The following is a 15002-nucleotide window of genomic DNA, read 5'->3' as shown; positions in this document are numbered from 1 at the left end:
GCTTCTCTCAACCTGATCAAGTGTTTGATTTCAGCGCCTCTCATGAAAGAATTCAGGGAGTGATCAGTACAAGTCAACATGAGCAATGTGCTTAAGATCACTCTTCAGGTCTCATGAATTGCTATTGCTCAGCAGCAAACCAACACTGCTGATATGAGCAGCCCAATCTCATTTCCACTTGATGGAAAAGCCTGTGAATCAATAGTATAACAACAAATGTATGTGAAGGTGTAAAAAGCCCACTGGAAACAGCATTATCGGGTAGGCTGCTGGTTTTCAGTCAGGATTTAAAAACAGGTGGGAAAGGGTATTGCTTCCTTTGGGACCATGCTGACATACCCCAACCAGAGAAATGAAATGATGCCTCTGCTCAACACTGCCAGCTGTGTAGTAATGCTGGTTAGAGCTGAAGACAACTTTCAGCCACAAGACTTTCTAGGATAAGTGTTCAGGTTTCGTTACTACCAACTTTCATTACTACCAACTTTGTTACTACCTAACTTACCTCAGTTAGGAAAGCAAAGGAAAATTGAAAGAATTTGCCTGAAGGTTCCCAGCAAGTCACTGGCAGTGCCAAGCTTAGGTCTTGTTGCTGAGCTCTGTGTAGATTCAAGTATCTCTTTGAATAGAAATGTTAGCAGCCAAGTTTCATTCCCATTGGTGGAAAAAGTCCAATTCATGTCAATTCATAACTTGGCTTAGGTCATGACTAGACACTAAGTAACAAATTGTCTTTTTTTTTTCTTTTGCATCATTCAATTCTGTATTAAAAAGCGGACTCAGACTTCATCATTGTAGTGTGGTTAAACAACTGCATATACATATCAAATTAGTATACATTAGTGTACAGGTCTCAGCTTTTTCATTTTCCAGGGATTTAAGTAAATTCCTTATCTATTGATGTGCTGATCATTTATAAAAAGAGAATACATATAGGTAACCTGTGTAGTTAAGCTGTATGCGTATGCTACTGAGACATAAAATTTTGAAGGTGCAGTAATTTCGAGTATTTCTAGCATGCCTAGCTTAAATAACAAGAAAAAATCCTTAAATCTTAGTTCTCTTTACCAATCCTTTAAAAAAACATAACCTTTCCTTTGAAGGACTGGTGGTATCAGATATTAGTGAGTTAAACTGGGCGTCTTTTGTTTAAAGTTGTTAATGTCTATCTCATCTGTTCTATCCTGTCATTTTCAATTTATCAACAGTGTGTAGTAATATGTTTGATTCATTAGAAGAGAAAAAAGGATGGCAAAAGCAAGTAAATATGTCAGTTAAACCCCACTAGAATTAAATCATCTCAATTTGTTTGTCTGGTAAGAACTGGGCTCTCATTAGGTGAACTGAGGCCAGCTTGATTCACCACCAAAATGCGAATCTGGATCTGGCATTGAATTTGCAGATGTGCATAAGAGAAACCCCTCGAGTCTTGAATAATTGACTTTAAGGAGAGGCAGGGAGAGAATGTAAGCAGTGTTGTTAAGCAGAATGAAGTTAATCAATTACTCTCATTACTACTGAAATCAGTATCAGTTTGACATCATGTTGATTTTCACATTATTTTGTCTAAATGAAGATTATTTTTTCAAATAATTTAGATTACACAAATCCAGGATATTTCTGAACAATCTTCTTGCTTATAAACAACAAAAGGAAGTGATGTCATACCTTAAGTTAATAACTAAGTGAAGCTTTTGTGTATGCAAAAATTTCAGTTTTAGAGCTTTCAGGGGAGAATGAGGTATAAGCACTGAAAGAAAACCAGCATGAATTGGAGTGAAGAGTGTTGAAAACATCAAGCATATATTGAAAACCTCAAGCACGTAATTATATGCTGTCTTTGTAGAGAATGCTTTCTAATTGTAAATTTGGGCATTTGGAGGCAATCTTAAAAACAATGCTGTAGTGAAAAAACAAGACAATGTCTCTCTTGGCTGTCTATTTAAGTAGGCTGTCATAGAATCAAGCCCTCTTAGCAGAGCTTTTCCAGGTGCTTTCTGTTTACATACAGGCTGTGGAAGTTTACATACAGGCTGATACAAAGTGCAATAACTACAATTGAATTATCTGTGTCCAAATTAATTTATGCCTCTGTTCTCTGGGATTCAGTTAAGCCACAGAGCATCTTTTCGGTCATTCAGATCCTCAACAGCCCTTCTAATGGGAGTGATGTACTTTACATGTCAACACAGACTAACATATCTGGCTCATATTTTTTCTCTTGGAATGCAAGACCTAAAAGAGGTGCCATTGTAATACTTGACTTTCATTTAAAGACCCATCTACTGATGCCTGATGGAAACATTTTTAAACACTCAATTTAGAGATAATTTTGCTCATATATTATGGATCCCTTCTATTCCTCTTTTTCTAGCTTAAACTAGCAGGGGGAAAAAAAGGCTTTTGTCTGATTAAGATTTCAGTCTTGCTTTATTTATGGCACCAAGGTGATGGAATTTGCAGAGCAATCCATGACTATCACAAAAAGAAAATCACACCTGTTTTTTAGAAGTAATGAACATTTATGTCTCACCTTCCTTACTTTATTTAAAAAAGTAACTCTAGTATTGGGCATGATACAAATGATGACAGTATGCCTAAGTTTTAAAAGTGTCTGATCCTCAGTTTGAAACACTTTGAGGCCTTTTTGTTCTCAGAAATGGGTGGTCCGTACTTGATGAAGGTTGGCCTTGCGCTGTCTCCAGCTGGGCATTTGGAAAGCCAAATATCCAAAATCCCTCTTTCCTCTGAATGTGTGTTCCAGTCATCTGATGTGTGCGGAATTTGAAGTAGCTAAATATGTGCCCACAGACTGAATGACTGATTGCAAGAAGAAAAATTGAAATCAGTTTTATAATTATCAGTGATTGTTCAAATGAAAAGTAAGTTACAATTTGAGAACTGAAACCAACCTAAATAAAAGATTGCTAAGAAACTCTGTGAACGCAAGCTTGTCTTTAACAAATGTTATCAGTTTTACTATCACTGTTATCAAGATTGTGGCAAGTGGTCATGAATTAGGGCAATTAGCCAACAGAAAAGTACTGTCTTGAGTTAAAAAACTAGTAAATGCTGTGTTTTGTAAAGTAACATCTGCTTTTGCCAGAACAATCCCTAAAGAACTTTAGAAGGAAAAAAGCATGTGCTGCAAAAGAGAAAGAAAAGGGTCAATTATCAAGTAAGTAGGGTACACTTAGAGTGTCTTGGCTTTTTGCTTTTCTATTAAATATTCCAAAAATTCTTCACAATTCAGAGTGCTGCCTATAATGTCAGGAAAAGTGCTATTTAAGCCCTGAGATATGGCATAAAGGATTTTGCATGTTTAATCCATGAAATGGGGAAAACAAAACTTGTAATTCTTAAAAATACAGCAACCAGGAACAAGTAGCCTCAGGTTTATGAGCCTTTGCATTTATCAGCCATCAGGTGGACCCCCCTCAGCCACCTCAAGCTAATGTTGCATTGGTATTATGTCCTTCCAATCAAAATGTTTCTTTGAGCATATCTCAAGTGTTATGAACAAAAATTCGGTTAATGTTTTTTTTATGAGAAAAAGTTTTAAAAAGGCAGCCAGACCACTGGCCCTGCCCAAGTTCTGTGTGTTTTGTTATTGTAATCACGGGTCGTTGAGGCTAATCGCTCCTTTTGTATCAGCAGAGCCTTGCCCGAGGCTAAGTTGTACCTTTCTCATAGTGAAGACACCTGAGAAGGTGGGGGGGGTTATGCAAAGTGACTCCAAGACCAATGCAGCATGGTCCTCTACTGTACTGAGAAGACCCCAAAAACAACGAGCCAAATAAGAGTTGAGAGACTGGAGTGATGTCTGGATGCGAGGAGCAGAGCGCTGGGCCTGCAGAGATGCGGGAAACCTTCATCGTTCCTCACCCTGTCCTCGAGATCCCCCGGGCCAGGACTGGGGGGGGGGGGGGGGGGGGGGTCCTGGAGACCCGGACCGAGGCAACATCTTATGGGAGCGAGCCCTGAAGGCTCCCAAGAGGATCTGATCCCCGGCTCTGCCCCTGGTGGGCAAAGCTGCGCATATCCTCCTCCTCTGAGTCGCCCTGGGAGACGATGGACGCTGCAGACCCGTCGAGCCGCCCAATCCTGAGCTGCTCACTTTTTAATAAAGGCATTACACAGGAGAAGAAGTCTCCTGGCCCTGTTTATTTCATCAAGCACTGCTGCCTACAGCCCAAACAATGATTGCTTGTTTGCTCCATGTTTACAAAATTCTTTATCAAGGTACATAGAGCTTAACCACAGAGCTTTGGCCAACATTTTCCAAATGTCACTGCCTAAAGCCTGGCTTCATTTCAGAGATGCTGAGCATCAAAATTTTCTAGAGACTGGGAGAATGAATTTTTGTGCTCAGCTATGGCTAAGCAAAGATATAAGCACCTTGGTCCAGGCATTCAGTATTTTTGTTTAGGGTTATGGACTAGATGTAACAAGGCTGAGCTACAGAGCTTCTATCATATGCATACAAGGTGAATATTTAGGGTACACTAATTATCTGTTACAATCATCTTGCAGGTATTTTTCATTCTTTCTTCAGAGGAAATTGTACGTACTGATTATCTATCAGGACTGAGTTCCTGCATGTTGACATGAGTCCTCTCTGCATGACTTTCTGTTGGCAGAAGGAATGACTGGAAGTACACTTGCCTTATGCCTGCTGACCTGAAAAAGTTATTGTTTTAGGACCATAAATATTGTGTAAACAAGGTTAGTGCAGAGATCAGCATGAGAGTTATTTGATTTTTTCACCTTACTCTTTCTGGACTGGATAATTAGAAGAAAAAAAATTCACTCCAGTCTGCACTGAGTCCCTGGAAATCTAAAGCAAATCACTAATAGCCAGCCCTATATGCATGGGATCAGATCTGTGCCAGAAATATGATGTACAGGGGTCAGGCTTTATAAGGTCAAGTCTAGATTAACTGTTTTATGGAACAGCATTAAGCAACAAACTTTTCTGTTGAGTCATTCTGAAAGAAGTGAGGCTAAGTGAAAGGGAAGACTGACTTCAGATTTCATGTCTGAAGCCATCAGAGGTCAGGTTCAATGCAAGAAATGTAAAGTAGAATTCATATAAATGTGACTAACTTCCACAATTCAAGCATGTTCTTAGCATAGCAGTGTAAGGATAGGGAAATGTTCATGGTAAAATGTTATTTCAGATTTCAAAGTTTGCTTCACTTCTGTGACAAGTTTTGATCTCCTTTTATTATATTTTCCTGCAAAATTTTCTTATTTGTGTTAAAGGAACACCCTCTCAAAGTCACATGGTAGGAATAAGCCTTTCTCAAGACACAGATTCTTATTCTTCATATGTTCTTACTTTCACTTAATTTCAAACTTCAAGCATCACTATTCTCCTAATAAATTTATTTGTCTTTCATGTTCTTCTAGGCAAGTGGCTTCATCACAGAAGGAAGTTCTACAAGTAAGGCACCTTTGAAGTTTAGGTCTCCTCATGCTTAGGTGGCAGCTCTGGGGTGGTTTTAGGGTTACAGTTTCAGTACAAAGTATGTGTGTTGCAGTTAAGCACCATTATATTCTCTAACACGCAATTTAACAACTTTTTGTAAGATAACCTGAGATTTTTTTTTTTTTTTACATTGTCCATGCTAATAGATTTATCTACTCCTGCCCTCCAAAAATAAAGTCAGAGGTAATTATTCCTTATTTTGGCTGAGAGAGAAATCATCTCATGTTTATTACAGTGCTTATGTATGGGCAGATAACACAAACTAGCCAAAGCACTGGAAGTTCATTTCCTAGCTGGCTACCAGCCACTTCTCAATGTGCAAGTGTTCTGACTCCTGCATGAAATTAGGCCTAACTTTACTCAGTTTTGTCTTAAGAGATAATTTTCAGCTACTTTCCGGGAGCTTATAGAAGCTTGTACAGATATTAACTAGCTTTAAACGATTTTAGTAACTTGGAACTTGCACAGCACTTGAAAAACACTAAAAAATGTTCTTGATACCGAATAAATAACAATAACAGACCATGAAAAACAAAGATGCAGGAAGAAATTAGAAGAATTGTGATGATGGAAAACACTTGCTAACTCCTCCTTAGTACTGAGGTACACCTGTTGTCTCACTTAGCCCTTCCCACAGCCTGTTAAGTATGGTGTATTATTTCCATCTCCCTGTCCTTACACTGGTTCAGGAGCTGGATGCAGGAGGACTGTTTTCATACTTTGTGCTTGCATTTCTATGCAAATATGTTTTAATAAAAAAAGATCTGGGGTCATTGTTTTTGTTTCTAAATGCAAAAATCATGTAGTCTCTTGAGGACATCTAGTTCTTAATGAAAAATACCATATCTGAAAGCTGGCAAAACAGCAACAAGAATTTTTCTCCTCACTGTGCTTCTTTTTGTGGCTTTATCCTCGTTATTGGTAGAGCTAAGAAGTTACAGCCCTAGTGGGGCCATTTTGGAGCTGTTTGCAGCTTGCTACACCTCCTTCTTCCAAGTGACAAGTGCTCTTGACTCTTGCTATATTTTTAATACTCTTTTTTTTTCTCTGTCACACTTAAGGAGACAGTGAAAATGGAAATATGAATTTCAGAACCAGAATGAAACACTAAGTCTTTTGAAGTGGGTTTATATTTGTTAAATGTCATTCTTCTGGGGAAAAAGTAATAACGAGTGTGTGTATTTATATATATATATATATATAAATATATTTTAAACTTTGAGCTGATAACATATCTGCCATACCATACTTTGAAAAAATACCACTGAGGAATGATTGTCAATCTTTAGGCCTCTAAAAAGTGCTGTGATTTGGTTTTGTACTTTTGGGGGAGGGGAGGAAGGAGGGAAGGTAGGATGAGCATTTAACCACTTCTGAATTAATTTGCCAAATTCCCTCTGCTCTATACCATACATGCATACACTTTCTCCATCCTGTATCTGTTAATAAAATAAAGGCAGAGATGTTATAAAGGTTAGTTCTCCTGAAATGGGAGGGATTATATTAGAATTTTACTTTACAAATCTTATTTGGTAAATCTGCTTGTGAACCTTATACTTCACGAAGGCTTGAAACAGTCCTGAAAAATATGAATTAAATGTAACTCAAATGTAGTAAGTTTTGAACAAAAATACTTTTGAAAACTATCAGCAGCTTTATAACTTTCAATGGCACATTAACCTCACAAACACTACCAGAGCTACCTCGGCAGGTGACTGTAGAAGATGGAGCACAGGGAGCTAAACCTACTTGTGGTTGTGTGTCTCTTCCCAGGCCTGGCAGGGAAAGTATCTTGTGTTTCTGCTCTGTAGGGATCTCTCCTACCAGCCTATAGGCAGAGTAATCTGTCTGGTGTTTCCCATGTTCTTCTGGACTATAGAGGTGGATTTACATAACACGAAAAGCCATGTTGCGCCAAAGGCTCTTGAAGTGCCTTGATTTGATGCCACCCAACTCCTTCATTTTACCATTCTGAGTTTGATAGCAAAAAATACTGTAATGAGGAATAAGGCATTCATAATTACAAAGTCTCTGTTTTTAAAGACTTAGTTTAGAGAGCATAGTTCCTGTTTCTATTTTTCATTCTAAATAACCTCTCCCAGGAAGACACCAAATATTGTGGATATTGTGAACTGTGTCTATACCTGCCTCATCTTAAGCAAAGTTCTGTTTTCAAGAAAGTAGGAGCATTACCTGAAGGCAAAGTGTTGAACAGGCCCCTTATGTGGATGGTTTCCATATTTTAGTAAAAGCTGAAGAACTTAGTGCAAATATTTGAAAATGTTGAAGCTTGAAATATGCCTGTGGTGGATGCAGATAAGATTCTAAGCTACAAAGGTAAGAGAGAAGGGCCTCTGACAGTGTTAAAAGGAAAGGTATGTATTCCTGTAAGAGGCAATACTGCTTATGATAGGCCGGTGACCACTTTATTACTTTTCTGCAGTCTGACTACATTCTCTAGTGATTAACTGTTTATTTCTAAATATGCAGACTTCAATGTTTTAAAGGATACTTTACTATTTTTTAAGGTGTTCTGTTACTAACTCATTTTGCTTAATCCCTAAGATTGAGTAGGACTAGATAAAAAAGCCAAAACATAGAATCTGGTATTTCAATAGCAGTAAATATAGTAGAATATGTGATAAGCTTTCAGGTATCTACTGTGTGTACAGCATTCTCAGGCAAGGCTTTCCCCGCCCCCCCCCCCCCAACAGTGCAATAATTCCTTTGCCTTTTCTTTCAAATTCAGTACACAGTCCCCTCACTGGACACTGGCATCTGTTTTCCATCCTGTGGGACATGTAGATCGGAATGATGGTTGCTCTGTTTTTCTGTCATCTGCTTCATTACAAATCTGAAGTGCTTTAACTTGTCCTCCAGATTAAAATGTGTTGCTAAATGGAAGGTTTTGCATGAGGAAAAACAAACAAGCAGTGGAAAGGGCTCATTTTGTTTTCAAAAAGATAGATCATCAGGCTGTTCTCCTTCCACAAATTCTGTGTTTATGTTAACATTGGTCTTGTACCCAGGTAATGTGCCCTTGATTTGCACATCACCCAAGATTTGCACATTTGGTTAGGATGAGGATAATATTCAAAAGAATTTGCACATGGAAACCTAGCTGAATTTTGTTGCTGACGGTGAGTGAGCAGTGGAAGGACCAGGCACGAGTATGTGCACTGCAGAAGAATAAATAATTAAGATGATCTGAATAATTACCATTCCTCCTAATCAATTCAATGGGACACATATGCCACTGAGGCAGGATGCTGGATGCAGACAGTGCATGGGAAGGCAAGCTAGACAGAAATGTGGCTATTTCAGCATAATAGCAACAGTCTGGTGTGCATGTTGGCTCTGCCATATTCAGTGGTGTTCTTAACATGGCAACCTACTTTTTCACTCAGCTTCTCTGGTAAGTCTGTTTCTCTGAGCAAATACTAGTAGTAGAAAACAAAATCCAGAAATCTTCATCTGAATTTTTTGACTGTCTTTAGGCTTCTAAATGACAAAATGTTTTGTTAGGCACGTTCTTTGTAGCAGCCAGTTGCAGCTGAATCCATCTGCAAGCAGGCTTTTAAACCTGTAAGGGCAACTTCTGGCCCTTAAAATGCAAAGCTGAGCATTACCTTACTGAGTCGAGGCAAAAATCTTTGAAATATATGTCCTCATGTATGTCCATAAGGACATCTGATATTTTGATCAAATATCAGATGCTAAAGTCTGAATCTACTTAAATAAAATTCTGATTACAAACTGATTACAAACACATTGTTAAGAGTAGAAGATAACACTTTAGTACAAATGAAGTGAAAAAGCCCTCTTTCATCTTTTTCTAGTTAGGATTTTTTATGATCAGAGTTCATATTTTTTCAGAGGGTTTACAAGAACCTAATAAAGCTATAAAAGAAGTTTTGTGGGAAAAAACATTCAGATCACCTAAACAGCTTTGAACAGTTCTTTCCCCACAGGACAAAAGCTGTGGTAGATCACTGTAATTTTATTCAAGGAAACATGGAACCCAAGTCAAAACTAGGTTACCTAATGGACTGAATTTGGTGAATTCTTCCATCATGCTCAAAACCAGTGTAACATCCATGTGGCTGAAATCTTAATCAATTTTTTGTGAGTCACTAATGTTAGCAAAAGGTAATTTCAAAACGGGATATAAACTCCTATGCCTGTCTGCTTTTTTCATAATGAATTATTCTAGAGATTTTTTTCCTTTAAGTCCAACCTATCCCTGTCTCTCCCTTGCTCATTCTACAGCCTAACCATGAAAATATCTGCATTGTTAATGGAAATTACCTTTTGATGACAGGTACAGCACCCCAAGAGCTGTAGTCAGAGTTAGCCACAAGGGAGTCCTAGCCTGATTTTACAAGACAAGTTAAGCCAATGAAAAATGTAATGAATTCTGGTTTTCTGCCATGCAGATCACCCTGAAGGAGAATGCTGGCTAAAAGTGAGTTATGTGTGTATCTTTGCTATTTAGTTAGTATCATTAGTCTAAATTGGGTCCTTGAGGAATAGTCTCATCAAACAGATATTCCCTGAAGAAAAATTCATTATTCTGAAACATATAACTGTCCTGTGACACTTTAAAACAAATAAACAAAGCACAAAAGAACCCAACCAAACAGTCTGATGTTTGGAAGATGTGGTGTTGGAGTGGAATACAAGAGTAAGTTCCTAAACTGTATTATCTCACTGTATTTCTACTGATGTTCCCTTCCTACCTCAATCAACAGTAAGGAAGCAGGACTGGGTCCCTAATGGTTTGTTTATGTATCACCCAAGATAGCAAGATTAAGATTTTCTAAGTTGCTATGTTAGCAGCAAAACCAATGAATTTTGATTTCTCCTGGATTTGCATTCTTTGCTTTTCTGAAGCCAAACTGAATGACTAACAGATGCATCTTGTCTGCCTTTCTGTCTGTGAAGATGCCAAGTTGTGTCTCTACCCCTTGCTCACCCACTGATTTCAGGAACTTGTGCAAGGATATGGCTTTCTTTTAGACTTTCAGGATGAGTTTCAAATTGCCCGGCAATCTCAAAAGTTATTCAGGGGAGGAATAGATGGATAGACCAGGAAACATCACACTAAACAACCATTTCTTTTTAGAAGAACAAACAAACAAAACCAAAAAAACCCAAGTTCAAACAAACAAAACTATAGAAAGAAAGGTAAGCCCTCATGTTTTACTTCTCACAAATAACACAGCATTAAGGACTTCTTGGACACGAAGTCTTGCTGTCCATGCTGGAGTCTAAAACTGCTCAGAATGGCATCTGGCACCAGTGAACATGCAGGCTCAGCCAAGGTAGCACGGACTATCAGAATCCTTTAGGATTTTTGGTAGGATGGTGAGGAATTGCAGATCTTGCTGTTGGAAATGTGTGTATACTGTTTTGAATCACACCTACGTGTAGACACATTCAAGATCTTCAGAGGTGCCAAAACTTTTGCTATCTAACTTGGCAAATAAATATTTTCACTTTTCTCTCCAAAGGAGGCTTTTGGTTTAGCTTGCATATCCTATACAGTGATTTAGCACTTTTTTTAAAAACTGGGTTTTTAAACATGTTGATGTAATTACAAAAGCATATGTGTATCACTTAATCCTTTAAACCTTTTCACTGAACTGAATTACAAGGCATTTCTACAGCCAACCACATGATCACTTTAACACTGCATGTATATGAGGGTTACTGCAATAAATCAGATGACTTATTGGATATTTTCCCTTTGCTTCTGCTTCAAAATAAATTCCTAGTCACTTGGAAAAGGTGACAGTATATGCTTGCAAATGCAATGCATGCAGCAAGCAGCTGTTATAGTAATGCACTTTTTGAAAAAGGTTGCTTCAGGTTAAAGATTACTTTGGTCCTGTTTCTGGTTAAACATCTGCAATGTAAGAAAGCCCTGCTTTGAGGCAGAGGACATGAGTAAGGCAGTGTTTCTTGTGACAAAGGGTGTAGGCCTAACTCAAAAACTTTCAACTGTGGCAATGTATTTAGGTGAGGAAGAGATATTTGGAGCCGAACACTGCCAGAAAGTTGCTTGTAGAACATACCCTACTCCTCTTCTTTACAGAGGCACTGGACTGCAACTTCCTACACAGTTCTTACCCTGGCCAAAAAGCAGGAATGAAGTGAAAAGTTAGAATTGCAAAGGTAAGACTTCAAATGCATCAAATGCCTGAATTTTGACATTGTTTTTCATTTGATGTTTATGTGTAATGTTTATGTGTCCTTTTTCCTTTGATGTTTATGTGTAATGAATGCCTCTGTGCAATAAAACCCCCAGAGGTATATGATATGAAGAGAATTATTAGTGTTTGGCCTCTCAATTTCTGCTGCTGTAAGTACATATGCAATTCCTGCTGCTAATTCCTGTTTCATGGCAGGGGTACCTGCACAATGCTGTGTGTCTTCGCAAGACTAAAGCACTGGCTCATTGTGTTTGCACGGGGCTCCAAGTTCCTCTATTTAAATGAAATTATATGTTAAGGGCTATTGATAAGCTAGAAGCTGAAATAGTAAACAACTGGACTCTCAACTCTACGGCCTTGCTCAGCTGAATACAGGACAGCAACAGCAATTAATTCTGTTGCCTTTCTTACAGATATAATGTCATCAAGAGAAGTGATTGTCTCCCTTTTTTTAAAGTTGGGTAACAGAAGCCGCATCCTGAACATGGACTAAAAGTGATTGTGAGCTGGACTACAAAAAAATCTGATAGCTCAGTTAGTGTTTATTTCCAGATATCTGACTATTATTGCATTTTAATCATTTATCTTTTTCTTTTCCAAGATGTGACTCACTGAAGTATGTTTCCTAGCTGCACTGCAATCTTTGTGGTACAAAACAGAAACAGAGTATGTCTGGATTTTATTTCAAACTTCATGTCATAAACATTGTGCAAAGACTCTGTGTAAACACTCTAATTGAGTCAGCATTTGAACTTACCATAGATTCATTCTTTAATAAATTTAAGGTCTTACAGATGCCAAAAAACCAGTCTGTTTCATTTAGCACAGTGAAGTCTGGGTAGAAATAAATAAATGCTAACGTTTTTAAAGGTTTGTATCCATAGAAAATGGTGAACGGTGTCCCAATAAACGATGTGAAAGCTGTTGTATAATCTGTCCCTATCACATTATGAAGAGCACTTCTGCCTTTTGTCAGGAAACACTTGTAGTGTGATGCTTTAGCTACATTTATAATAGGAAACTACCTGAGTATCTAGTAACAGGGTGTTCTGGTTTAAATGCAGAATTTTCTTCACTTTGAAGGGTGGATTGTCACATTGGTACGTTTGTGAATCACACTGGCATCTGATGGAGGATCTAGCTTGGAATATAAAGCTCTTTAGTTTCAGAGGTATGCATTTAAAGTACCATAAAGAAGAGCTGATTCAGAACTAAACAGTCAAGTATTGTTGGCTTTGAAATATTTGCTAAAATTTTATGCATTAAATTATTTCTTTCATGGAAGAGTACATGTGTGCTTATGCACAGAAAGTAAAAGTACTTGCACTCCTTTTGTTGTCTCCATAATTATTTCCTGCCCCGTCTTGTATTTAGCAGTGGAGGAAGAAAGACAAGTTTGTTTCCTTCCTCTTTGGTTTGGCAAAGAAGTGACTCAGAGCAAAAATGTGTTGGCAAGTCCAGTGACCTGTGAAATCAGTCAGAAATCAGATGAATCAGCTAAGAAATTAACTGCAGAAATAAATTAAAAAATATTAATGTATCTTCATTTCTGCTTTAGCTGTTTCTGCACTGGAATCTTTCTGTTAGATATTCATAAGAAAAGCATAATCTGAGTTTCCCTACTAAACCAATTAAACAAAAGTGAACTATCACATAAAAATTTACATATAGCTTAACAGTAGCCCTTAATTTGAAATGTTCAGTAGACCTTGCCATGGAAGTGGGAACCTGCTTTAAGAAACATATCTCCAAAGTACAACAATTGTGAAACCTGGATGAAATATGGGATAAAACCAAAATAGTTTAAAAAAGAAAAAAGGAAAGAAAGACAACTTAGTTGTGTGAGAACAGGCTTGGAGTTCAGGTCTGCGTGTTTATATTTCTGTAAGTTTATAGAGAATTTGCATCTCAAAATACCCTTAAAGAAAGCAGTGTATCTGATAAAATATGTCTCTCTGATTTGAGTGCAGTTTTCATGTCACATGGACAACACAAAGAGGGAGTCTGAACATCACGTGTCAGACTCACTGGACACTTATTACTACATAATGTAAATGCAAATGCTTTGGTAAATTTAAAAAGGCAGATACAAAATTGAGGTCTTCCTTCCTTGTCAAAAAACCCAGAGTTTCTTTTTCTTTTGGAGAAACTGTCTTGATAGCATGAATTGGGGCAGGGAGGGAGAAACAAGGGGAAACAGTACCCGCTAGTAGCACTGCATATTTATTTTAGCAACTCTTAGGTGGCTGACAGAGCTTAAGTGTCATATCTGATGGAGAAGGGAGACCAAGTGTTATTAGTCAGTATGTTTGCTTTGCGCAGGAGCTGAAGTCACTGGAATTTTTTTCTTAGAGGACTTGACTGTGACCTCCATAATCAGAAACTGCCTTCTGCACCTCACAGTTCAGTGCTGTCAGCAATCATTCACACCCAAAGACTGACAGTGGTTTGTGTAGCTGTCTACAAAGCTGGGAGGGCTGTGGTTTTCACAGCATTGCTAAAATACCTGACCAAGCTCTGTGGGCTGAGCTGGTGCTGCAATGGACAGCACAAACAACAGTGAGCTTTTCATCAGGTTTCATGGTCTCTACTGCTTGCCACAGCTTGTACTTCTTGTGGGTTGGGTTCCATGATGTAGAGCAGATAAAGGAGTTGGGATGAGGCAATGTCCGTGAAATAAATGGCATGGAATATCAATTGAAACTTAAATGGAAATGATTTATGTCAAGCTGGCTTCTGTTGGAAGACCCATACTGACAACTGCTTATCTACAAAGGGTTTTCAATTGCTCTGCTCAATGTAGAATCTCCAAGGATTAATAAGGAAGGTGGTTCATACACATATAGTGATACAGAGTCAATAAGCTGCCTACAACTGGATTAGAAGTCATTTGCCTTACAGGAGTTCTTCCTAGTGAACAGAGATCCTTTTACAGAAGGGAATGAAGCAGCTTGTAATCTGTCTCTGCAGTGAGTCTTTTCCAGGAATAACATAATTGCATTAAAAAGAAGTTATTTTAGATGTGAAAAAATATTATAAACACATTACAGTTTGTTGTATTTACTTGATTTAATCTTCTTCAATGGACTGTTTCAAGGCAATGCCATCACTAAGCTTGGAAGCTGTTGTGAAGTGTTTGTGAAGATGCTTGATGTGCTTATTCATGGGAATTTGGACTTAGAAAGCTTTTTCCCCCTCTGCTTTTATCAAAGTAGTAGCTCAAGCTGTGAAACCATCTGCCCCAGACAGAAAAGGAGGCATCATCCCTCTCCATTCTAAAGAATGAGAGGAAAACA

General features: G+C 38.0%; 2 protein-coding genes across 4 annotated transcripts in view; one reads left to right on the top strand and one right to left on the bottom strand.

Annotated features, from left to right (window-relative positions):
• ST3GAL6 (ST3 beta-galactoside alpha-2,3-sialyltransferase 6) overlaps positions 1-12920 on the top strand; it is a 103592-nt gene extending 90672 nt beyond the window's left edge. The window contains exons 13-14 of the mRNA XM_063148272.1: positions 11589-11668; positions 12120-12920. Coding sequence (XP_063004342.1) covers positions 11589-11645 — 57 coding nt within the window. The 3' untranslated portion in view covers positions 11646-11668; positions 12120-12920. The remainder of the gene's footprint in view (positions 1-11588; positions 11669-12119) is intronic.
• Positions 1-15002, bottom strand: part of COL8A1 (collagen type VIII alpha 1 chain) — a 102793-nt gene that overhangs the window by 45407 nt on the left and 42384 nt on the right. The window lies entirely within an intron of this gene.

Source organism: Melospiza melodia, chromosome 2, assembly GCF_035770615.1.
Source record: "Melospiza melodia melodia isolate bMelMel2 chromosome 2, bMelMel2.pri, whole genome shotgun sequence".
Classification (NCBI taxonomy): domain Eukaryota; kingdom Metazoa; phylum Chordata; class Aves; order Passeriformes; family Passerellidae; genus Melospiza; species Melospiza melodia.
Note: the sequence above shows the minus strand (reverse complement) of the source record. Positions and strands in the feature narration are given on the sequence as shown.